The 23,889-nt window shown below is 64.4% G+C and overlaps 4 protein-coding genes across 4 annotated transcripts in view; 2 read left to right on the top strand and 2 right to left on the bottom strand.

Annotated features, from left to right (window-relative positions):
• Nucleotides 1–242: 242 nt before the first annotated feature.
• RASAL1 (RAS protein activator like 1) lies at nucleotides 243–9,142 on the bottom strand (the record flags this gene model as incomplete). Its single annotated transcript, XM_084272071.1, has 21 exons — nucleotides 243–355; nucleotides 1,519–1,639; nucleotides 1,714–1,870; nucleotides 2,228–2,235; nucleotides 2,409–2,546; nucleotides 2,632–2,807; nucleotides 3,052–3,196; nucleotides 3,886–4,023; nucleotides 4,116–4,308; nucleotides 4,480–4,592; nucleotides 4,710–4,774; nucleotides 4,937–5,090; nucleotides 5,174–5,291; nucleotides 5,444–5,532; nucleotides 5,847–5,984; nucleotides 6,065–6,146; nucleotides 7,014–7,143; nucleotides 7,231–7,292; nucleotides 7,392–7,505; nucleotides 7,598–7,654; nucleotides 9,078–9,142. 21 exons carry the CDS (start codon nucleotides 9,140–9,142, stop codon nucleotides 243–245), a joined length of 2,376 nt encoding a protein of 791 aa, XP_084128197.1.
• Nucleotides 9,143–11,133: 1,991 nt separating this feature from the next.
• On the top strand, nucleotides 11,134–14,811 carry WSB2 (WD repeat and SOCS box containing 2). The gene is made up of 9 exons (XM_084272226.1): nucleotides 11,134–11,174; nucleotides 11,329–11,500; nucleotides 11,614–11,843; nucleotides 12,059–12,190; nucleotides 12,546–12,646; nucleotides 12,898–13,070; nucleotides 13,315–13,428; nucleotides 13,816–13,923; nucleotides 14,125–14,811. Exons 1-9 carry the CDS (start codon nucleotides 11,159–11,161, stop codon nucleotides 14,285–14,287), a joined length of 1,209 nt encoding a protein of 402 aa, XP_084128352.1. The 5' UTR covers nucleotides 11,134–11,158; the 3' UTR covers nucleotides 14,288–14,811.
• A 578-nt stretch (nucleotides 14,812–15,389) lies between these two features.
• On the bottom strand, nucleotides 15,390–18,008 carry RFC5 (replication factor C subunit 5; the record flags this gene model as incomplete). The annotated part of the gene is made up of 11 exons (XM_084271980.1): nucleotides 15,390–15,658; nucleotides 15,854–15,908; nucleotides 16,006–16,083; nucleotides 16,282–16,411; nucleotides 16,509–16,590; nucleotides 16,727–16,886; nucleotides 17,002–17,075; nucleotides 17,409–17,488; nucleotides 17,584–17,720; nucleotides 17,825–17,889; nucleotides 17,977–18,008. 11 exons carry the CDS (start codon nucleotides 18,006–18,008, stop codon nucleotides 15,562–15,564), a joined length of 990 nt encoding a protein of 329 aa, XP_084128106.1. The 3' UTR covers nucleotides 15,390–15,561.
• Nucleotides 18,009–21,872: 3,864 nt separating this feature from the next.
• The window catches only part of KSR2 (kinase suppressor of ras 2), a gene marked incomplete at both ends in the record, with an annotated part of 78,928 nt that continues 76,911 nt past the window's right edge, over nucleotides 21,873–23,889 (top strand). Inside the window, one exon of the mRNA XM_084271905.1 lies at nucleotides 21,873–22,049. Coding sequence (XP_084128031.1) covers nucleotides 21,873–22,049 — 177 coding nt within the window. The remainder of the gene's footprint in view (nucleotides 22,050–23,889) is intronic.

Below are 23,889 nucleotides of genomic sequence, written 5' to 3'. Positions count from 1 at the left end.
CGAGGGGGGGATCCTATCCCCGGTGGGTGTCACTGAAGGAGGGAGGGTCTATCCATGCGGGGATGCTGGGATGCTGGAGGAGGGGGGGGGTGGCTCTTTGGGGTACCCCCCGTGGATGCTGGATGGGTCCCGCACACACACGGGAGGGGTAAGGACTACAACTCCCAGCATGCCTCACGCGACCCCCCACCCCCTCCCACCCCCCCCGGCATGCTGGGAGCTGTAGTCCCACCCGCCGCCCTTCATCTGCCGTTGGGGGGGGGCGGCCCCGGGGTACCGTCCCGGTGGGCGAAGGCGTCGTGAGCGGTGTCCAGGTCCCGCAGCACCGCCCGCAGCCGTTCCTCCAAGGGGCTCCCTGCGCCCCCCCGGCAAGGTCAGGGTCAGCACCCGCATCCCTCCTAACCCCCTCCCGCACCTCCCCCCGCCCCGCCCCCGTACCCATCCCTCGTCACCCACGCCCAGAGACACCCCACCCCCCGGTTCCCACCCGTGGAAACCCCCATACCGCCGTGTTCCGCTCCCACCCCCTCCCAATCCGGTCCCACCGGCCCCCATTCGCGCCCCCCCTGCCCCGGACACAGACAGGCACTGCGGTGGGTGGGGGTGGGTGGGTTTGGTAAGGGGTGCAGGGATGTGAGTGCAGCACCCCAGTGTGTGTCAGGGCGTGTGCCCGTGTGTCCATGTGTGTCTGTGTGTCCATGTGTGTCCATGTGTGTCTATATCCGTCTGCGTGTCCGTGCGTGTCCGTGTGTCCGTGTCTGTGTGTCCGTGTGTCCATGCATGTCTGTGTGTCCACGTCTGTCCATGTGTCTGTCTATGTGTGTCCATGTGTTCTCGTGTCCATGTGTCCATGTGTGTCCCCATGTCCGTGTGTCCATGTGTGTCCGTATGTCCGTTTGTGTCCATGTGTCTGTGTGTCCATGTGTCCATATGTCCTCGTATCCATTTGTGTGTCCGTGTCCATGTGTCCGTGTCTGTCTGTGTCCCCGTGTCCATGTGTCTGTGTGTCCATGTCTGTCCATGTGTGTCCGTGTGTCCGTATCTGTGTGTCCCCATGTCCATGTGTCCATATCTATCCGTGTCCCTGTGTGTCCATGTTCCCGTGTTCCTGTGTCCATGTCTGTGTGTCCGTGTGTCCCCCTGCCTGTGTGTGTCCATGTCCCCATGTCTGTCTGTCTGTGTGTCCCCGTGTATTTGCTGTCCTCTGCTGGAGGACCCAGCCGAGTGCCGGGGGGGGGGGTGGGGGTGTCAGTGTGTATGTGGGTGTGTGTGCTGTGCCTGTCGTGCCGGCAGCCCAGGCAGCACCCCAGGGTGCAGACCCCCATCACCCCCAAACCACCCCCCGGCAGCAGGGTGCCCATACCTGTCAGCCCTGGGCATGGGGGCTCAGACGCTTCAGCACCTTCAGCTGCCCTGCAAGAGAGGGACCCTCGGCATGCTCCCACCCTGCCCATCAGCACCGGGGTCCCCTGGGACCCCCGCACTGCACGCCGCCCCCCCATCACCCCCCAGCCTCACCGCAGCTCAGCCCCTGCCCGCCGGAGGTGCCCGTAGAGGGTCTGTGCCGCAGCCGCGGGGTCCAGGGGGTCTCTCCACTCGCCCAGTGCCACGGTGCCGTGTGTCTGGCTGCACCCGGGCGCTGCCAACAAGTTGGGGTGTTGGGGGACCCCCAGCCCAGGGGAGCCCCCACCCTGGGCTGCCTGACGGCCTTACCGGCGCAGGCGGGGTGCAGGCAGCAGGTCCAGCGCCCGGCGCGGAAGGTGCCCGGGTGGTAGGTGGGCAGCATGGCCTCGTTGGCGCTGCTGGCCTGACGCATCGCCCAGAGCCACTGCCACAGCTCCTGGGCACTCTGCAGGGACACAGAGCGGGGCTGGAACCCAGCAGGGCACCCACGGGCACCCTATGCCGGGTACAGCCGGTGGGGAGGAGGAGGAGTAGGAGGAGGGGGGAGGTGGGCATGGGCGATGCTGACAGGGTCCCTGGCAAGGGTGGGCACCAGGGATGGTGACTGGGAGTGATGGTTCGATGGCAAAGCTGCCCAGGTGGGAGCTGGTGGGGAGGTGGCATCTCATGAGCAAGGGTATCCCAGTGATCCCAGTGCAAATAGGGTGGGCACCTCAGTGATCCCAGCACAAACATGGGTGGATATCTTATCCCAACGCAACCAGGGCTGGTACTCCAGTGAACCCAGTATGGCCAGGGTGGGATACCCCAATTTTCCCAGTACAGCCAGGGCTGGGCACTCCAATGTTCCCAGTACAACCGGTGCCTGGGTACAGCTGGGTTTGGGACTGGGACCAGTCCCATTGTCCCTACGGAACCCAGGGGTGCTGGGGAAGGGGCTCCCAGGGTGCTGGGGCAGGTGGTTCCTGGGGTGCCTGGGGCAGGGGGTGGGGGGCAGCACCCACCTTGCACTGGATGTAGGTGGTGTGGAGCTGCCCACTGTCATCCTGTGCCACGATCTGCATGACGTGGGGGTGCTGGAAGGTGCCCTCGTCCACGAGCTCCACCGCCCGCATCCACGGCACCGGGATAGAGCAGCGCACCCGGGGACCCTAAAACAGCCACTCGCTGCACCCGTGTCACCCCCCGGGCTCCTGGGGTGGGGTGGGGGTCAGGGACAGCACTCACCTGCCACTCTGGGGACTTGGAGTAGGTCAGGGCCTCGCTGCTGAGCCAGAAGTACCTCTTCTTGAAGGCGAAGCGGGGCAGCAGGGCAGAGCCCCCCGCCACGCGGGTGTGCAGGTACCCCTCCTTGATGGTGGCCGAGGGGTGGAAAAGCACCGGCGACACTGTGCCCTCACCCTCTGCCACCATGGCATGGCCAGGCAAGGAGGCAGCAGTGTCACCCCAAGTGCCACTCCCATACCCCAACCCAAGGATGCCCATCCCCAGCCATTCTGGCAGCATCCGCATGGCACTGAGTGGTCCCCCTCCCTGGAGATGCTCCCGGGATGATGCCACCCCTCTGTGATGGGTGCTGGCATGGCCAGACCCGGCACCAGTGGTGCCCCCTATATCCCCCCTGGTCCTGGCGTGCTGCTCACCCACCCTCGGTGCTCTCCAGGGTGACCAGGCTGTCCAGGAAGGCCTTGACACGGGTGACGCTGGGCAGCAGGTCGGCGTGCAGCGGGGCCATCCACGGCTCCTTGCCCTGCCCCAGCTGCAGCCCCAGGTTGCCGATGCTTTGCAGTGCCTGACCAGGGTGGAAAAGGCCATACCCCCATGGTGTGGGGAGGCTGCAAAGGGGAACCCCCTCTGCCTGCTCCCCTGCGCCCTAGGAGCTTGGGAATCAGGGCAGGGGGAAGTGGAAAAGCAGAGCAGCTGGGAGGGTGATGGGACCCAGACACCACCTCCATTGCTACCTGGCATCCCCATCCCTCCCCAGGGTCTGTATCCCTCTCTGAAGACTCTGTCCTTTCTGGGGTCCCCTTTGGAGTCTGTGCATCCCTCCCCAGGCTCCCCATCCCTCTTTGAGACACCCCTCCCTCCCCAGGGTTCCCACTCCTTCTCAGTTTCCCTGTCCTTCCCCAAGGTCATCTCCCTTGGGGTCCCCAAGTCTCTCCAGGGTCTTCATCTTTTCCCAAGGGTGTCCAACCCTCCCTGGGCTACCCATCCCTCCTTGGCATCCTCATTCCTCCCCAAGAATATACATCCCTCCCTGGGATCCCCATCCCTCCTCGGCATCCCCATCCCTCTCCAAGAATCCGCATCCCTCCCTGGGCTCCCCATCCACCCCTGGGCTCCACATCCCCCACTGGGATCCCCACGCCTCCCTGGGATCCCCATTGCCCCTGGGCTCCACATCTCCCCCTGGGATCCCCGCGCCTCCCTGGGCTCCCCATCTCCCCCTGGGCTCCCCATTTCCCCCTGGGCTCCCCACACCTTGGCGAGCAGCAGGAGCGTGCGGCCGGTGCGGGGGTCGGCGTGCTGCTCCCGGAGGCTGAAGAGCTTCGGGGTGAGGACGGCGGGGGCGAAGAAGCGGAGGAAGAGAAACCCACTGATGGAGAAGTACCGCACCTCCTGGCCAGGGGGAAGAGCCCAGCGCTCGGGGTGGTGGTCCCAGCCACGAGCTGGTGGGCCTCTAGTCCCAGCCACACTGCATGTCCTCCCACCTCGTGCTGTGCTGCGGGGAACCGCTCCTCCACCCGGCTGCGGAGCTGCTTGAAGGCCATCCTCATGACCAGGGGACACTTCTCTACCGAGCCCACGATGGCATCGACGATGTCCCCCAGGTAGCCCTTCAGCAGCTCCAGGCTGCTCTCACGCACCCATGCCTCCGACAGCGACCCCTTGAAGGAGATCCTCCTGCGGGGACACCCCCGGCTCAGGGGGCACCCCATGCCCAGGAACAGGCCAAAAGCCACCGAGGTCACCCATGGGCTCAGCAGCAACGGGAGACCCTCTTCCTATGGGGGACACCAGGATGGGGGTGGCTTTGGGTGCACCACGTCCCCCCGGGCTGGACCCCTCGCTTGCCTGCTGCGGCTCAGGTCCATCTTGCAGGGGTCCAGCTCCACGTACTTCTTCTCCTCAAAGATGCGGTTCACCACAGGCTTCAGGACCTCATGCAGGTAGGGCAGCCCCACCACCTTGCAAGGGATGGGAAGTCACCACTGTTGTCCCCACACTGGGACACAGCCCAGCTCTGCTCCCATCACAGGGAGGGCACAGCGGGGACCTGGCCGGTGTCCCCATCCCATGCTCACCTTCATAAACTGCTCCACGGACTTGGAGGCCAGTGAGTTGGAGCGAAAGATGGTGTTGGGGTCCGCTGGAAGAGTGCAGAGCCCATGGCAAAGTGGGCATGGGGCAGTGCCCCAGCTGTCCCTGGTGTGCCCAGCCCCATGGACACATGGCACCTTTCACTATCCCCCTGGGTAGCATCACTCAGGGCTTGGGAGGGACCCTGGGCACCCAGTGCCCTGGTACGTACTGGTCCTGGCCAGCTCACGGGTGATGAGATAGTCCAGGAGGGGCACAGCCAGCCCCTGCCCCAAGAAGATCTTCACCAGCTTGGTGGCCACGTCCTGCCGGCTCTCCCCCGAGGTCACCTCCTCCAGGATGGCCAGAGCTGTGCTGGTGGGGGGCTGTGAGGAGGGCAGGGTGGGCACGGCAAAGCCCCCACACCGGGGTGCCCAAGGATCCCCCCACCCTACCCCACAGCACTCACCTGGCCCGGGCAGAGGATGGGCTCAGTGAGGAGCTGGATGAGGGGCTGGTAGTAAGGGGAGGGCAGGACCCTGTCCTCCACCAGCCGCACCGCCAGCCGCAGGGCACCCAGCTGCCCCCTGCAATGACACAGGAGGGGCTTGGCCGGATCCTGTACCTGCCACACTCCATCCCCCCAGCTCCTTCCCAGCCAGGATTGGGGAGTGGGGGGGGCACCCCGTGCTGCCCTGGGCACAGGCACCTTGGGGGGCTGCGTACTGCCCGTGCTCACCCGCAGTCCTCGGTGGTGCTGGGGAAGGGTAGGAGCTGGAACCAGCCCTTGGTGGGGTCTGTGTGGATGGTGTTCAGGGGGAACTCGACCTGGAGAGCCGGGGGTCTAAGTGTGTCTGTGTGGGGGCACATGCCAGCACCCTGTGCCAGCACCCTGTGCTGCATGTGCCCCTTTATCAATATGGTGATAGGTGCTTTATATATATATATATAAATATATAAATGATGTATTTTTTTCAAGGACCCCTCCTCTGGGGAGAGCCCAGGATGCACAGGGCAGGGTGCAGCAGTGCTCTGTGGATGAACACTCCCCTGCCCCATCCCTGTGGGTCCCGAACTGTGACCTGGACCCCAGGCACAGGGAGTGTGGAGGTGCCCGAGCCAGCACATCCTGAGGTCCTCACCCGTCCCAAGAAGTCATTCTTGCCCACGATGTCCCAGTCCCACACCTCCACGCTCAGCACAGCCTCCCCTGGCTCCCCCTCTGCCAGCTCAAACTCCAGCACCTCGTCCCAGTGCGGGAAACGGGTTTTCTTAATCACCTGCTGGGGACAGGGACCGGTGGCCACAGGGGACAAGGTGCCCGAGCTGCTGGGTCCCAGCATCCAGCACCCCAACTCACGGAGGTCTCCAGCGTGTGCCTGCAGCACGACACCCGGGCAAAGGGGTCTGAGGTGCCTGACAGGTCCCGGGGGGCCAGGTCTCTGCAGGGAGGTGGGGGTCAGCAGGGGTGTGGCAGGCAGGGAGGGCCCCACAGCCCTGCATCCCCCATTTCCCCAGCTCGCACAGGCACAGTAGGCACCCCAGGACAGCCAGCATGGTGCTGGGGGGATGCTGGCAAGAGTGGGGACCATCCCCAGTGCTCCTGCACCAAACCCCACCGTCCTCCGGTCCCTGAGGGCCAAATATCACATTGGGGTTGTTTTGGAGGGGCACTGCTGTCCCTCCTGTCTGTCCCTATGGCCATCCCGTTGCCTTGGTACCCGCTTTGGTTGCCATGGCAGCAGGATGCTGCCTCTGCTGCCTGCTCCTTACCAGCATCCTGCTGTCTGGCAGCTGTGTGTGTGGGCACACACGTGGGCACCCGTGCACACACATGCAGGCACACGTGTGCAGACACGCTTGCACGCTCACACCCCAGAGCAGAGGGGCAGCCTGGGGTGTGCCTCAGTTTCCCCCCATTTTGAAGCTGAAAGGGAGAATTGTGGCAAGAGAGCCACCTGGTCTGATGGGGACCATCCTGTGGTACCCCATGGCCTGCTGGGCCACCTCACTCTGCCCCATGTTCCCCTCCCCAACCTTATTCCTCCCCCCCCAGCAGCTGGCAGCATCCAAGGCAGCACATTCCCTGCTGAGACCCTGGGACATCATGATGTGTGAGTTGGCATCATCAGCATCCCCAAGCAGGATGCAGCACGGGCCCTTCCCAGTGCTGAGAGGGGACAGTGAGCGTTGTGCCACCATTGTCCTATCACCTCCCCCCCACATTGCTCACACCCCCCTCCCCCAGATAAAAATACAGCCCCCGGGGGTGGCAGCACCCCTGTTGTGCCCCACAGTCTCCCCCTTACCTGGCTTCGATGAGGCGGCAGCGCAGCACCCGTGGGTGTCCCTGCTCGGGGACCCACAGCTCCAGGTGGATCTCACCCTGCACCTCCTTGTCCGGCTCCACGGGTGCCAGGCTGAGCCAGCTGTCAACACCTGCCAAGGGGACAGGGTGGGCACCCTACAGTGCCAGGATGGGCCCCGCTGCCCCCCCCCCAGGGCCCCACTGTGCCCCCCACTCACCCCGCGGCTCGGCTGAGATCTGCTGGCGGCTGAGCGAGACCTTGCCGATCACATCGTCCTGCCTGCGAGAGAGGGAGAGACATGGTGGGTGCTGAGCACCCCATGGGCAGCGGGGCCCACCCGTGCCCCCTTTACTCCCCCTACCCCTTTTATCCCCCTACCCGATGATGTCTTCATCCAGCACGTAAACGGCGAGGCTGTGGAAGCCGCGGGGCAGGCGCAGGGTGTACTCCTCACCCCAAAAAGGGTTCAGGCTCTTCCACACCGTGGCTGTCCTGCCAGTGATGGGAGAGGCAGCTGCACCCCCGGGGAGAGCACCCATCCCCACATGCCCCCTCCCCAGGGTGGAACGGTGTCCCCCCCATACCTGGCCACCACCTCATTGTCCACCTTGACCACGCAGTAGGGATCGCTGGAGCCAGACCTGGGCAGGGAATGTGGGTGCATGGGGTCAGCACCCCACTTAGGGTGGGGATGCTGCTGGGAGGGCTCAGGGAGCCCAGCCCAAACTTCACTTCAAACCCCACCAGTGCAGGACCAGCCCTGACAGGTGAGATGAGTTGTTGGGTCTCAGCAGAGCCCTGCAGCTGACACAGAGGTATGGGGACAGCACCTTTTCCTATCGCCCCCTGAGCTGGGGCACCCCGCTACAGGCCACCCTGAGCCATCGCTCTGCCTGTGCCCCACTCCTGGGCACCAGTCTCTGGTCAGTGGCTGAGCCCTGAGTTCCTGTGGCAAGCCCGGGTGTCACAGTGACACCAGCCTGGCCCAGAACCCTGCCAAGGCTTCACCCCTTCCGCAGGGGAGGATGGCACAGGGGGGCGAGGGCTGGATCTGGGGCTCCCCTCCAAAGACCCCTCCCCACTCATTTTCAGCCAGAGGGATGCCAGACCCGGGGCAGTGTGTCCAATGCCTGAGCCCTGCAGCTGCTAGAGGCAGGGGATGATGGGGGGCCCAGGGAGGTGACCCCAGCCTCTGTCCCAGCCACATGCTGTGGGATGGGGTGGGGGGTCCTGCCTGGCTAACAAATGGCTTTGTTAATCCTGGGGCATCTCAGAGCAAAGCCCACAGCCTGGCTGCTCCAGCAGGGATGGGCAGGCGAAGCCTGGCCATGCACCCCCTCAAGAGCCTGGATGAGAGCGGGGCACCCCACAGCCCCCCCTGCAGCCCCAGGGTGGCCCTATGCAGGGTTCAGGGGGCTGGGAGTGGCACCAGGCACCTTGCCCCACTACCAGTGGGTCCAGATCACCCCACTGTGCCCGGACACCCCGAGCAGGGCACCCAGCATGGTGCCATTGTCCCCAGCGGGTGGGGAAACTGAGGCAGGGAGGCTCCACTGCCCGCAGCTCTTGCCGGTTGCCTGGCTCTGGGAGCGGCCGGCGGTGCCAGGCTGGCACATCCGGAGGAGCCCGGAGCTGCCAGCTCTGCCGAGGCGTATCCGTGGGGCAGGAGCAGGGAGGGGGCTCCCTGTCCTCCCCCCCCCGAAGGTGTGTATGCCCAGCAGGTTATGGGGGGGGGATAGTGCAGGGGGCTGCTCTTCCCCAGTGCGACCCACAGCCTAGGGGGGGGAACACCCTGTGCCCACCCTGCTGTGGACACCGGGGGGATGTGCAAGGGGTTGGGGGGGCTCATAAACCACAGGGGGCTGGGTGGTCAAGGGGGCTGGGAGTCCCGTGCAAACCCTAGAGCCACCCCACCCACCCCCACCCCCCGCCAAAAGGGTGCAAGCAAGGGTACAAGCAGGGACCCCCAAAACTGTAGGGAGAACGGAGCACCCCGCACTCCCAGCCCTCCCCGCCAGGGTGGGGGGGCCAGGGGGAATTGGGGAGGGGGGGGGCGCAACTTACACGTCCTTGGCGGGCAGGTCCTTCCCCTCCACCACCCGGCAGTGCAGGGAGGTGGTTTTGGCCATGCCGCTGAACTTCGGGACAGGCACCTAGGAGTCCATGGGGGGCGGAGGGGAGCGCTGCGATGGGCGTCCCTGGGGCTCCCCGAATTCCCCGCGCCGCTCTAGGGTTGCCGGCACACGCTTCCTCCTCCTCCTCCTCCTCCTCCTCACTCCTCCCCCTCCTCCTCCCCGATCGCTCCTGGCTGTCGCTCCTTCCTTGTCCCCCCTCTTCTCGGCTGGTTTTCTCGCCGCTTCGCTCCCCACCAGTGTCGGAGCTGGCGAGCCGGGGGGGCGGGGGTCACGCGGTGGGCGAGCTGGGTGGGGGGACTGGCCTCCTGCCCACCAACCCAAGGGACGAGAAGCTCGTCGTGGGCGTCCTACCGCGTCCCAGAGCCCACCGGCGTGGGGAAGGGTCTCTTTGCTCCTCCAGCCCCTGGGGAAACTGAGGCACGGGGCCCTCAGCACGGTGGAGGGTGTAGGGGGGAGCGTCGCTACTGTCACACCTGAGTGGCACAGGGAATTGTGCCCGGGTTGGGGTGTGTGTGTGTGTCTGGCTGTACCCTAAAGACCCCCACGGGAATTGCACTCCCCCCCTGAGCCAGAGCAGGGGGGCTCCAGCATGGCAATGCTCCCTGGATCCCCACGCACCCCAAGGAGTGGGGCACAAAGCGGGCGTGAGGTCCCCCTGTCCCCACCGCCTTGGTGTGTGGCCCTCCTGCTGCCAGGAGGAAGGGGGGCACTGGGGGGGCTGGAGTGATGGCGAATTCGGGAGGTGTGGGGGTGGGCTGGCCAGATGTCTTCTGCAGTGACTCACGGTAGGGACTGCCAGAGCCGGCGTCACCGGTGGGGGCTGAGTCCTCGGGGGGGTCACTGCTGGGGGGTGTCATTGAGTGGGTGCTGGGGCTTTGTGGGGGGGAGCACTGCTGGGGGGGGGGAGGGCGGGCATTGCTGGGGGGGTGTCACTGCCAGGGACATCACTGAGTGGGTGCTGGGTCTTTGCGGGGGGGGGCACTGCTGGAGGGGTCTTTGTGGGGGGGAGCACTGCTGGGGAGGTTACTGCTGGGGGTGTCACTGAGTGGGTGCTGGGTCTTTGTTGGGGGGGGGCACTACTGCGGGGGGGGGTCTTTGTGGGGGGGAGCACTGCTGGGGGGGGGGGCATTGCTGGGGGGGTGTCACTGCCAAGGACATCACTGAGTGGGTGCTGGGTATTTGGGAGGGTGTCACTGCCTCACTGCTGGGGGTGTCACTGTGTGGGGGCTGGGTCCGGGGCGGGGGGCGATCACTGCCGTGGGTGTCACCGTGGGGGCTGGGTCCTTGGTGGGGGTGTCACTGCTGGGGGTGCCAGTGTGGGTGCTGGGTCTTTAGGGGGTCGCTGCTGGGGGGTGTCACTGCCGGGGTGTCACCGTGGGGGCTGGGTCCTTGGGGGGGGGTGTCACTGCCGGGGCGAGTGCCGTGCTGGGCGCCCCGGGCCGGGCCGGGCCGGGCCGCTCCGGCTGCAGCCCCGCCAGCCCTCCCAGCTCCCGGGGCCCCGGGCGACCGAGGCGTTCCCGCGGCGGAGGCCCCGGCGCTTTGTTTGCCGTCCGACCCGTTCCGCGGGTGCCGCGTCCTTGTGCCCGCGTCCCTCCCGCTGCCGCCCCCGGCGACTCCCGGCGCCCCGGGACGTGGGGAGCCCTTGAGGCTGTTGCAGCCGCTCCTCCTGCCAGCGGGCTTGTCCCCGCTCCCCGTCCCGACCCCGGGGAGCCGCTCCCGCCCAGGGCACCGCACGGCGGCGGCGGCGGGGGGGGTCCTCCCCGGGCACCCCGGTACCCCCGGCGGCCCGTTGCCCAGGCCCCGGCAGCGGGGCGGTGCCGCCGGCGGAGGCGGGAGGCGGAGGAGGCGGAGGCGGCAGCGGGGTTCCTTTCACCGCGCCGCCACCGCCGCCGCTACCGCCGGCCGGGGCCTGGGCCTGGGCCGACGTAGGCCGCGCCCGGCCCGGCAGGGCTTTGCCGCGGCCGGGCGGAGGCGGCGGGGCCGGGCCGGGCGGTCCGTGGCGGCGCCGCCATGAAGCCGAGCGGAGGTGAGGCGGGGCGGGGAGGGGAGCGGCTGAGGGCCGGGGGAAGCGGGTACCCCCCTCAGCTTCATGTCCCGCCGCCTCCGGGATCCTCATCCCTGCGGGGCGGGCGGGAGGAGCGGGGCGCGGGCCGGGGTAACGTGTCCGTCCCGCCGCGCAGAGGAGCCGGTGCTGCTGGCGGAGCTGAAGCCGGGTCGCCCCCAGCGCTACGACTGGAAGTCCAGCTGCGAGACATGGAGCGTGGCCTTCTCCCCGGACGGCGCCTGGTTCGCCTGGTCGCAGGGGCACTGCGTGGTCAAGCTGATCCCCTGGCCCCTGGAAGAGGCCGAGCTGTGAGCTGGGGGGGGGGGGGATGTGACTGGGCGGGGAGGGGGCTCTGGGGAGGTGGGCTGTGGGGGGGGCTCGGGGCTGAATGTGCACCCCCCTTCCTCCTTTCTCCTGGCAGCTGCACATCCTCGGAGCGCAAGAGCCGCGGCAAGGCAGAGGCGAGGAGCCGAGGGGTGACCAAGGAGAAGACGCTGGAGTGCGGCCAGATTGTGTGGGGCCTGGCCTTCAGCGCCTGGCCGGCGGCGGCGGAGGGCGAGACGGACCCTGCCTGTGCCGTGGGTCTTCCCTGCCTGATCCTGGCCACCGGCCTAAACGACGGGCAGATCAAGGTCTGGGAGGTGCAGACAGGTGAGCCCCGTGCGGGGGCAGCCATGGCTTCGGGGTGGTTCCTCTCTCCTTGCTCCACCTTTGGACGGAGATTCCCATCTTCATCCTTCCCCGAATACTTCCCCGGGGTGAGCGGGAGCCCCTTGCCCTGTGCCAAGCAGGGACGTGCCTGTGTGTGAGGGTCACTGCCTCGCTCCCCATGGCGGGATGGCACCAAGCACATCCCCTCTCTGCAGGACACCTCCTCTTCAGCCTTTTGGGGCACCAGGACGTCGTCCGGGACCTGAGCTTTGCTCCCAATGGAAGCCTCATCCTGGTATCAGCCTCACGGGACAAGACCTTGCGCGTCTGGGACCTGAGCAGAGATGGTAGGAGCATGAGGGGATGTCCCTGGTGCTCAGTCACCCTGGGCTGAGGTTGGGCTCTGATATGGGAAAGTGGAGGGAGAAACCCATCCTGGTAGGGGAGATGGTGGGATCCGGTGGGACAGCATTCAGGGAAGAAGGGGAAAGCCCTGTGACACAGAGCAGAGCCATCATCTTCCAGCTGGGTCCTGGGACGTGTGGGAGGGGGTTGCAAGTGCACAGAGCTTGGGATCTGCCATGGGGAACCCCCCAGCCCCAGGTGGATTCCCTCTGAGTAAAGGGGGGGGAAGAACAGGGGCTGGGCCTGGTGCTGCCTCTCATGCTCCCCTCTTGTGATTTGTGTGTGTTCCCTCCCCAGGGCGGCAGGTCCAGGTGCTGTTGGGCCACGTGCAGTGGGTCTACTGCTGCTCCATCTCCCCAGACTGCAGCATGCTCTGCTCCGCTGCTGGCGAGAAGTCGGTGAGTGCTGTGGGATGGGAGCCATCCCCTGCCCCCCTGAATCCAGTGATCCCCTCAGTCCTCTGCATCCACACCATGCAAGAAGCTCTGCTCTGAGAAGGGGCCAGGCCAGAGCCACTCTTGCTCCTCTGCCCTTCTGGCTGTGCCTGGAGGAGCGGGGAGCAGAGCCCTTAAACCCCAAGGTGGAGATGCCTCTCCTCCAGTCCCACCCCAGGGATGCTCAGAGCCTCAGCCCCTGCCTGTGCCCCCAGGCGCTGCTGTGGAGCATGCGGTCCTACACCCTCATCCGAAGGCTGGAGGGACACCAGAGCAGCGTGGTGTCGTGTGACTTCTCTCCAGACACAGCACTCCTTGTCACCGCCTCCTATGACGCCTGTGTCATCATGTGGGACCCCTACACCGGGGAGCAGCTGAGGACGTTGCGGTATGGGACCGGTGTGGTCATTGAGGGACTGTGGAAGGGGGGCAAAGCGATGTCCAAGGGGAGTTTGTTGGGGCTGAGTGTGGCCTTCCCTTCTAGCTGGGTACAGCCAGTACCTCTCCTCCATATCCTGTGGCTGAAGGGGGCTCTGGCGTGCCAGGTTGGGCCCCTTGCCAGCCCCAGAGCCTTGAGGATGGGGCTTATGGCACCCTGGAGCTGACAACGGGCTCCTTCTCCCCACCCACAGCCACGTCCCCTTGCACTCAGCGGTGGACTACAGCAGCGAAGTCCACACCAGCTCCCTGCGCTCTGTCTGCTTCTCCCCTGAGGGCCTCTACCTGGCCACAGTGGCGGACGACAGGTGAGCAAACCCCCGTGGGGAGCTGCAGTGGGAAGAGGGTCCTTGGAGGGCACCCCCAAACCACACTGGGAGCTCAGAATGTGCCGGTGGGGACCAGACCTCATGTACCAGGTCCCCCCTGGTGCCCAGTGTAGAAAGGGCAGGCTCCTGGGGACACGGTGGCTTGGCTGCAGCAAGGGGTAGTGAGCCCATTGCCTCTCTGAGTGATGAGCCGGCACTCACGCCCTCCTGCGAGCTGTGCCGCCTCAGTGCCGTGTTGTGACACCTCTGGGATGCTCTGAGCCCACGGGAGGAAAACCCTACTGCAGAGTCTGCACGCGTTCAGGTGAGCCCAGAAGCTTTGTTTTACTTGGGTGTGGACCTGGCATTGTGTCCTTGTCTCTGTAGGCTCCTGAGGATCTGGGCGTTGGAGCTGCGGTCTCCAGTTGCGTTTGCTCCCATGACCAACGGCCTGTGCTGCATGTACTTCCCGCATGGTGGCTTCATCGCCACAGGGTGTGTATGGGGGAGGATGAACAACGTGGCTGCTCCTTCCTCCTGCAGCTCTGGGGCTGCTCAGCAAATCCGGGGCTTCCCAAGGGGGTGCAGGGTGGTTTCCTGGGCTGGGGAACGTGCGGTTGCCAGAACTTTGGGATATCTGAGGGTACCAGGAGTTCTCTTTGTGTTGCTCACAGCTTTGTTTGGGTCCCATTGCAGGACCAGAGATGGCCACGTTCAATTCTGGACCGCTCCAAGGGTCCTCTCCTCGCTGAAGCACTTGTGTCGCAAAGCCCTGCGCACCTTCCTGACGACGTACCAGGTCCTTGCGCTCCCCATTCCCAGGAAGCTGAAGGAATTCCTTACTTACCGGACCTTTTAAAGCAGCGTGGAGAGCAGAGGCGTGGAGGTGAGAGCCCTCTGCCAGGCGCTGGGGGCTCGGCCTGGGCTGGAGGAGGCACGGCACGACGACGTCTCGCTGCATTGTGAGCTGTGGGGCAGGAGTGTTGCTGCTCCCCTTGGTTTTGGGCTGTGTCTTGTGAACGTGGAGGGATTTTTCGGTATAATAATACTAGAACCCAGCAAAACTGCATGCAGGGGGCAGGGGGTACAGCTGCAGTGACCCCACGGGGGACATGGGGCCTCCCTGTCCCCCTGCTACCTGCAAGTTTTGGGTCAGGTGCTTTGGCTTCTCAGTGCAATGTTGTGGGTTGAAGGGTAGAAGCTGCAGCCCGGGAGGAGCTTTTGTCGTTCCTGCAAACATGGGGCTACAACCAGCCCTGACAAAACCCACCCTCACTGGGACCAGCTCGTACCAGAGCTTGGTTCCTGGGGGAGCACGGGCTCCATGTGAGCTGGACAGGCAGCTCCCTGTGGGCTACACGGCGATGACAGAATAAAATGGTTCCTCACATCTTTCCTCGTGGCTCATCCTGGTGACAGGGGATACCAGGCAGGGTGGGCTCGGTTGTGGCTCTCCAAGTGGCAGCGAGTGCTCACTGGGCTCTGATGTGCAGCAGACTGTGTTGGGGGGGATCAGTCCCATGTGACTGTGGGACACAGAGCTCTGCACAGCCCCCCGCTCCTCCCGGTTCCCCATTGCTTTCTTTCCTTGCTGGAGCTTGGTGCTGTGGCAGCTCGGTACCCAGAACTGGCCTGATGTGCACAGCTGAACCCAGAAAGCTGGTGGTTCCCTCTCATACCGGGGGGTGTCCCTACAGGAACCTGTGCTGTCCCTGTGCAGCTCTGCCCCGTGATGGGGGGAGTGACCCACACCACAGTTGTCCCCTTTGGCGTGTGCGTGCAGGGCAGCTGTGCCCTGCGAAGTGGGGGTTTTGCAGGCTGTGACCACAGCCAGACTTCAGCCTGTCTGGGGGCAATGGGACAGGGGTGGCATGGGGGTGAGGGGGTGGGGGGGGCTGAGGTTCAACCACCGCCCATCAGTCCTTGCTGTACAGGAGGGAAAGGACAAGACAAGTGGGGTTTAGAGAGCTGTATTTCCCAGTGAGGCTGTGAAACACGTGCCAGACGCTTGCACCACGGCTGCAGGCTCGAGGCTTGCAGCCAGGGAGGGAAGAACTGGATGGAGCCGCTCCAGGCTGCTGACTCCTTCCAGCTTCTTTCAGACCTGGAAGCGTGGATCCACCTAGCAGGGCTTCAGGCTTCGGCCACAATCAGGTCCCTGGTGACTTGGAAAGCTGCGATGAGGGAGCTCAGCTGGACCTTTTCGTTGGTCCCAGCAGCCAGCCGGTACCTGGAGCAGGGGGTAAGGGCAGGTTTGGGTGTTTACAGGTGGCAGGTTCCTGTGGCAGCGATGGGTGCATGGGGGCTGTGGGCTGCAGACTGCCAGGACTCAGCACAGCATGGGGACCCCTGTGGGATGGGCATTCTGGCACCCGCCCCCCCAGCTGGGGTGTTTTGGGGCAAGGGGTGGGGACTGGACACTTACTCGATGTCTGCCATTTTGATCAGCAGCTGGATGCGGACCGAGGGTGGGAAATCAACTGTGGGGAGAAGGAGATGGAGTACATCAGTGTGGGCTGGGGGGGGTTGTCCCTCCCTGGGTCAGGCAGGAGCCGGCCCTGTGAGCCCCCCCCTCACCTCTGTGCACAAAGAGGTGGATCTCGGTGAGGATGTCCTGCAAGGCCAAGCCCTTCAGCGTCTTCAGCTCCATGATTTCTGAGATGAGAGCAAGTCAAGGGCTTTGTTCCAGGCCTTTCCCTGCAAGATCCCACTCCTCATCCCAGCCGCACCCCTGAGGACCCTCCCCAGCAAGCAGGAGGTCTCTGGGCAGGAAGCCCTGGCAAAGCTGGGGGGGGAGGGGTGTATTTATAGCAGTGGGAATGAAACCCAAGGGCTGTTGGAGCGAAAGGATACTGCGGTAGGCGGTGGAAAAGTCCTGGTTCAGCATCCAGTCCAGGATGTTGGCGATGTCAGACTTGAGGGGGTGTCCTGTGCAGGTGTAGACGTTCTCCTCCGTCACCTTCCCAAAGGCCATAGTGGTGCTCTGAGGAAGAGAAGGGTGGAGGAAGGATGAAGAGCTCAGCCCTTCCTCCACAGCCCAGCTCATACAAGGAGGGAGAAGCCGCAGCCACGGTCTGAACCTGCAAAATATTGAGAGCTCTGCGCATGTCACCGCTCGAGAGGGTCACCAGAGCCTTCATCCCATCCTCCGTCACATCCACCCTGAAAGACAAGACCTGGGGCTGGAGAGGGACCCAGAGCTGCTGGAGGGGAACAGAACAGTGCAAACCCCATCCCGAGGCTCCGGAAAAAGGGGGAGCAAAGGATGCTACAGAGTCCCATGCTGCCCCCAGCTCACCCCTCCTCCTGTATGACGTGCTGCAGCCGGGGTACCATCAGCTCTGGGGTGAGGGGCCCGAATCGGAAGCGTGTGCAGCGGGACTGCAGGGCGGGGATGATCTTGGACAGGTAGTTGCAGATGAGGCAAAAGCGGGTGTTTTCCGTGAACTTCTCGATCACTGCAAAGAGGAGGGGGGAGAGGCAGGTAGGTCTTCAGCTGCCACCCCGCACTGGGCTGGGGATGGCTCAAGGGATGTGTATGGTACAGCACAGGGGGTGCCCGGCACCCCTCACCTCGCCTCAGGGCGTTCTGAGCATCCTGGGTCATGGCATCGGCTTCATCGAGGATGACAAGCTTGAAGCCTTTCCTGAAGAGGGAGAAAAAAGCAGGGGGGCTTCAGGCTGTGGGCATGGTGCTGGAGAAGGGGAGCGGGGGACGCTTCTTCCCAGCCTGACCCCCCAAAATGGTCCCTTCTTTACCTCCAGCCCCACATCCTTATCCATCCCTATCACTCATCCTTACCCCCCTCATTCTCTCTGCTCCCTGGGCACCCCTGGTTCCTTCTCATCTGCGCTGGCACGCTGCCCACCCAGGGAGTCCCCCCTCAAAACCCACCTCTCAAATCAAAGCCAGGGGCAGGCTGTGTCTGGTGGGGGGTGTGGGGGTGTCTGTGACGAAGGGACTGGGACCTTTGGCTTACTTAAAGATGGTCCTGGTGCTGGCAAAGCTCAGGATGGGCCCTCGGACGATGTCGATACCGCGGTCATCAGAGGCGTTGAGCTGGAGGGAGACAAGGTGGATCCGCATCCCTGCCTAAGGATGCGCCGGGGGGGGGGCATCCCCCATCACCCCCCCCCCCCATCCCACCCCCTTACCTCCAGCACCATGGAGCCGAATTCCCGCTCCCGGTAGAGCTGCCTGGCGCAGGCGAGGATGGTGGATGTCTTACCGGTACCGGGGGGCCCATAGAGCAGGAGGTGGGGCAGCCGATCCTCGCTGATAAACCTCTGCACTGCGGGGGGACAGCGCGGTTTGGGAGGGGGGATTCGGGAGGGGGGGGTTGATGCCCGGTGCCCCCCCCCGCTGGCGGTGCGGGGGGGGGGCTGCGTTACTTACCGGTGCTGAGGATGTCCCGGTGAGACACCAGCTCCGACAGCGCCTGCGGCCGGTACTTCTCCACCCTGCAATGATGGGGGGGGGGGTGTCAGTCTGGGGTCGTCCCCGCCGCTATTCCCCCCCCTCCCCCGGTCCCTCCGTCCCCGCCGTACCACGGGAGGTTCGCGCCACCCGCTCGCGCCATCACCGCGCCGCCTCGCGAGAGCGCCGGGGGGCGGGGCGAGCGGAGGGGGCGGAGGGGGGGGCGGCCCGTACAGCCGCTCCGCCCCGCCCCGGGCCAGGGCCCGTCCCCCGGGCAGCGCGTCGGGAGCTGCTCTCCCGCCGCCCCCCGCGCCCAAAATGCCTTTTCCAGGTGCCCTCCCCGACGTGCCCATCATTCTGCAGCCCGGGGAGGGGCAGGAAAAGCCCCGCGCGCCTGCCCACGGCGGGGTTTCTCACAGAAACCTCTCAGAGGGGATCTGTCACCCATCTGTCTACCAGTCTGTCTGTCCGTCCATCCATCCATCCATCTGCCCACCTGTCTATCATGTATCTATCTATCTATCTATCTATCTATCTATCTATCTATCTATCTATCTATCTATCTATCTATCTATCTATCTATCTATCTATCTATCTATCCGTCTATCCATCTATCAATCTGTTTGTCCATCCTTTCATTCATCCATTCGTCCACCTGTCCATCCATCCATCCATCCATCCATCCATCCATCCATCCATCCATCCATCCATCCATTTAACTGTCTATCCATCTATATGTTTGTCCATTTGTCCATCCATCTGTTATTTATCCATCTATTATCTATCTATCTATCTATCTATCTATCTATCTATCTATCCACCTCTCTATCCATCTTTCCATCTAACAGCCTGTCTATCCATCCATCCATCCATCCATCCATCCATCCATCCATCCATCCATTTATCCATCTGTTATCTATCTGTCCATCTATTATCTATCCATCCATCCATCTACTATTTATCCATATAGCATCTCTCTTATCTATCTATCTATCTATCTATCTATCTATCTATCTATCTATCCATCCACCTGTCTGTCTATCCGTCTATCTATCCATCCATCCATGCATGCATCTATTATCTCACTCATCTATCTATCCATCCATCTATCCATCTATCGATTATCCATCCATCCATCCATCCATCCATCCATCCATCCATCCATCCACCCACCCATCCATTCTCTCTCTCTCTCTATTTAACCCATTGTTTTTAGTGTCATTAAAATTGATGGGTGCATCCCCCCCTCCCCCTTCCCCCCCCAGCAATACTCCTGCACCATTCAGACCAGCTGAATTATTAACCAGTGTCTGGGCTGCCTCTCGCCTTGTTTACCCGCGACACCTCCTGGGTCACACCAGCCTTTATAGACAGCCTGTAAATCCACAGCGCTACCCATGGGCTCGTTAGCAGCCCCGAGGGCTCCGGCACATCCCTTTGAGTGGCAGAGCAGAGCAGAGCAACGGGACCTCTCCAGGAGGTGAAGTCCAAGGGATGGACCCATCTATCCCACAGGCGTGTTGGTACCGAAGGAGCAAAGATGCTGATATCAGAGGGCCCCCTTGGCCTCAGGGCAGCATCGCAGCCTCTAAGGTGAACAGAGGCAGCCCGGAATTTAAGGGGTGAAGATTCAGCCCTCGTGGCTGATGCTCAACGGCACCTGAAGGCTTCCCAGGGTGGTTTGATGGGGAATCTGGTGAGAAATCCTTGTGTGACGTTGTGGGGACTTTCCAGCCAGCCAAGGGCTGGTTTCAGGAAGGTGGAATCTCCTGGCTGTGCCAAGGGGATGCTCTCTGCCTCCCCGGCTGGGTGCTGCACCCTGGCAGAGCACCCTTACTTCCTTCAAGGGGAATCAACTCTTTAAAAGGGTAGACACTGGCATGACAAGGGGGATGGATTGAACCTGAAGGAGGGAAGGTTTAAATTAGGTATTAGGGGGAAGTTCTTTCCGGAGAGAGTGGTGAGGGGCTGGAACAGGCTGCCCAGAGAGGGGGTGGGTGCCCCATCCCTGGGGTGTTCAGGACCAGGTTGACTGGGGCCCTGGGCAACCTTGTGTAGCTCCAGGCCTGGAGGTTGGTGTCCCTGCCTGTGGCAGGGGGGTTGGAGCTCTGTGATCATTGGGGTCCCTCCCAACCCAGACCAGTCTGGGATTCAGTGGTTGTGTGTTACTCTCAGGCACGTGTAATATGTACATAAAATTGTTTCTATCCAGGGTCCTGTAAAGTGTCCTGAGCTTGCCAGCAGCAGGGAGAAAGGCCCCTCTGCGAGGGAAGGGCTCCAGCATGGGGGGGTCAGTGTGTACTGTCTGCACCCCCTTTCCGCTGCTGCTCCCCAGGGCTGGTCTGGACCCCACAATATTGGACCGTGCCTGAGAGGGATGGGGTTCATCCCCTGGGTGTAGGGTTAATGCTTGGGAGGGTGGGGCTTGCTTGGCTTCCACACAGCGATCTGGGAGGGAGCATGAGGCCATCACTGTGACTTCTGGGCAGGAGGTGGAGTGGAGGGGTGTCTGGCCGCCCTCCTTCTCCCTGCACCCTGCTGCTGTTTCCCAAGCTGTATCCATGGGATTTTTAACCCCCTTTGGCACCAGCTGGAGCAGCACTGGGAGGGGGTGTGGGGGGAGAGGAGAGGGGTGCAGGCTGCAGCTCAGCATCTTGATTTTTATGTATTTTTTGCTCCTTTTTGGGCTAAATCCTGTTGTCAGGGCAGGGACTGGAGGGTCCCTCCTGGCTTTGCTCAGATCCCGCTGGAGTTTCTCCATCCTGGCTGCCCCCCAGCCCCCCAGTCCTCTTCTGTGTGATCCTCGGGGGCTGCTGGGCAAGGCAGGGGGGCAAGGCAGGGTTTGGCTGCTCCTGCTGCCCCCTGGGCGAGGTGAGTCCTTTCCCTCTGCCTTCCACAGCGGGGGCTGCAGTGCAGTGCCCCCCCTGTACACTTAGGCCTTTGGGGGTGCACAGCCCCTGGACTCCCCCAGCTGCACTTGCTGCTCCTGCCCTGCAGCTACACACACAGAGCCTGGGCTGGCTGCTCTGCAGCAGGGCCCCCCCATGGTGGGAGGCCCCCCCAGGTCCCCCATGGCAAGCAGGGTCCCCCCCATGGCAATAGGGCCTCCTATTGCAAACTGCACCCCTGTTGCATTGGGGACCCCCACTGCAGCAGCCCCCCAGTGCAGAAAGGCCCCTATGCAATAGGATCATCTGCTGCAACAGGGTGTCCCCCCCTTACACCAGAGATCCCCCAATGCAGCAGGGCCCCACTGTGACAGGGACCCCTATTGTGGCTGGGGCCCCCATTGCTCCAGCCCCCCACTATTGTCCTGGATATCCTCATTGCACCAGCCCCCCACCATTGCCTCAGGACCCCTGTTGTACCAGTGCCCCCCACTGCAGCAGGACCCCCTCCATTGCTCTGCAGATCCCCATTGCACCAGGCCCCCCCATTGTCCCAGGGTCCCCCATTGCATCAGCCCCCCCCACTGCACCTGCCCCCCATTGCACCAGGCCCCCTATTGCACCAGCCCCCATATTTCAGCAGGGTCCCCGTTCCACCAGCCCCCCCCCCCCCCATTGCACCTGCCTCCCCACTGCACCCCCCCCCTCCCCATCCCCCGCATCCCCCTTCCCGGGGCTCCCCCCGCCGCACCGTGCCCGCGGCAGGTGCCGGTACGCGGTGGCGGAGGGATGCCGGTGCGGGGGGGGGGATGCGTGCGTGTGTGTGTGTGTGTGCGGGGGGGGGGGGGATGTTTTACCGCGCGGAGCGGCGCGCAGCGAGCGCGGCCCCGCGGTGCCGGAGCGCGCCGCCCCCGCCCCCGCCCCGCCGCGCCCGGGGGGGGGGGGAGAAGCGGCCGCGGCGCCGCGCTGACGGCTCGGTGGGCACCGCGGGGCCGCGATGCTGCGGGCCGCGGTGGAGCGGGGCTGAGCGGCGCGGGGAGGGGAGGGGGGGGGCGGGTAAGGGAGGGGGGGGGCCGCGGCGGCGGCGGCGGAGGGTGGAGGGGAGGGAGGCGGGGGGGTGGGGGGGGGCGCGGCGAGCGATGGATGAGGACAACATGACGAGGAGCGAGGAGCAGCAGCTGAGTCTGCAGAAGGCGCTGCAGCAGTGCGAGCTGGTCCAGAACATGATCGACATCAGCATCTCCAACCTGGAGGGGCTCCGCACCAAGTGCGCCGCCTCCAACGACCTCACGCAGAAGGAGATCCGCACCCTGGAGGTAGGGGCCCGCCGAACATCCCCCCCCCACCCCCCCCCCAATTCACCCCCCACCTCGCCCCCCCCCCGGGCCGCGCCGGGCTCCCCCGCGGCGCTGCGGTGAGCCCGAGTGAGGCTGCGCGCTCTGCAGGTGGGTCCGGCACCGCCAAATCCTCCTGCCGGTAGCGCCCAGGGGGGAGCTCGGTACCCGGTACCGGCATCCCGGTATCCCCCCCGCAATCCCCGGCCTGGCCCCGGCCCCGCAGCATCCTCCCAGCCCGGCCGCATCCCTTCCCCCGGGCTCGGACCGCCCCGGCTGGCTGCATCCCCCGGCCCGGCCGCGTCTCTTCCTGCGCTCCCACCTCCCCACGGGGCTTTATCCCACTCCCCCGTGCCCGGCCGTATCCCCTCCGCCAGGTTACATCCCCCGCCGGCCTGGCGCTTCCCTCCTACCTTCCACGGGCAACGTCCCCTCCAGCCCACCTGCATCCCTCCCACCAGGCAGCATCCCACCGACCCGGCTGCATCCCTCCCACCAGGCAGCATCCCACCGACCCGGCTGCATCCTTCCTACCCCACTATGCCACGCTCCTGCCTCCAGAACTGGTCGCATCCCCTTGGCCGGGCTCCGGTGGCCCTTCACCGGGAGGCAGGCCAGCATCATCCTCGCCCCCAGTTCCTCCACCGTGGCGATGCGATGTCTGCCCAAACCCTCCAGAGCCCCGGTGGGAAGGGGGGGCTTTGCCAGCCCTGGCCTCAGCGCTGCAGAGGTGGCAAGGCCGTGCTAGGGGGGGCACTGGGGGGGTTTATTTATGTTTCACAGGTGGGGAGAAACACGTTGAAATAAAAGCTGCCGAGCAGGGCCCTGTCTGCTGGAGCCCTGTAGGATGAGGTTCCTGACAGGCTGTGCCGGGACCTGGTTGGGGATGGTTTGGGAGGGTTTGGCAGGCCTGGGTGGTTGGGGAAGCTCTGGGTGGGTTGGGATGCCCAGGGGTGAGCGGGACCCCGCAGCCCTCACAGAATGGGGAGAAGTGCGGCCGTGACGATGCCGTGACCCACAGCGTGGCCGCCGTGGCGTGGAGGTGGCTGATGCAGCAGCCGGGCTTTGGGTGAGGGGATTTTGGAGCCCTGCCCTGCTCAGGCCTTTCAGGTGGTGTTCCTAACCTGTCCGCTCTCACCAAGAGCCCCAAGGTGGTGGCACGGCGGGTCCTTGGCTGGGGATCCTGATGGGGCTCCTGTGGCCCCTCCGTGGGGCAGCTTCCAGCTCCGGACTGTGCCCACAGTGCCCCATCCTGCTGCTTCTTTGCTCCTGAAGGTCCTGAGCGCTGCGGGGTGAGCTGGGCATTGCTGTGCTGCACCACTCGCGGTTTGGGGGTGACCCTGGGGTTGGGGTGCAGCTCCTCACTCTGCACCCTGGGCACTGACTTGCGCTGCATTCCCAAGCGGATCCTGCCATCGCCTCTCCTTGCTCCGAGCCCTGCCACGTCCTCTCCTCTCCCTCCTCTCGGTGCGAGGGGCTCTGGGCTCAGCCTGGGACAACACTTTGGCCACATGTAGCCCCGGAGCAACCTCAGAAGAGGGATGGGGAGGTGGGGATGAAGCAGCAGTGGTTTTGGGGCATGAAGAAGGCTTTGTGGGTGGCAAGTGGGCTTGAAGAATACCCCAAACAGCTGATGCCCAGAGGTGTGGGACTACAGAAGTTTATCCCGCCTGGAGCGATGGCCTCGTTAGGGTCAGCATGGCTGATGAGTTGCTGATGGGACCAAGGGGAGCTGAGGAGCATGGTGAAACCATCCTGGTGGCATGCTCCTTCACTGGTGTTTCTGGGGCAGCTTGGGCTGGTCTGGATGTGGGGTTTGGAG

Source organism: Gallinula chloropus (genome assembly GCF_964237585.1).
Source record: "Gallinula chloropus genome assembly, chromosome: 17".
Classification (NCBI taxonomy): Eukaryota; Metazoa; Chordata; class Aves; order Gruiformes; family Rallidae; genus Gallinula; species Gallinula chloropus.
Note: the sequence above shows the minus strand (reverse complement) of the source record. Positions and strands in the feature narration are given on the sequence as shown.

Bases quoted from the DNA above. Each gene is read 5' to 3' on its own strand.
- WSB2 (XM_084272226.1), top strand. The intron at 13,071-13,314 runs GTATGGGACCGG...CCCCACCCACAG, and splicing joins GAGCAGCTGAGGACGTTGCG to CCACGTCCCCTTGCACTCAG. The intron at 13,429-13,815 runs GTGAGCAAACCC...TTGTCTCTGTAG, and splicing joins GCCACAGTGGCGGACGACAG to GCTCCTGAGGATCTGGGCGT.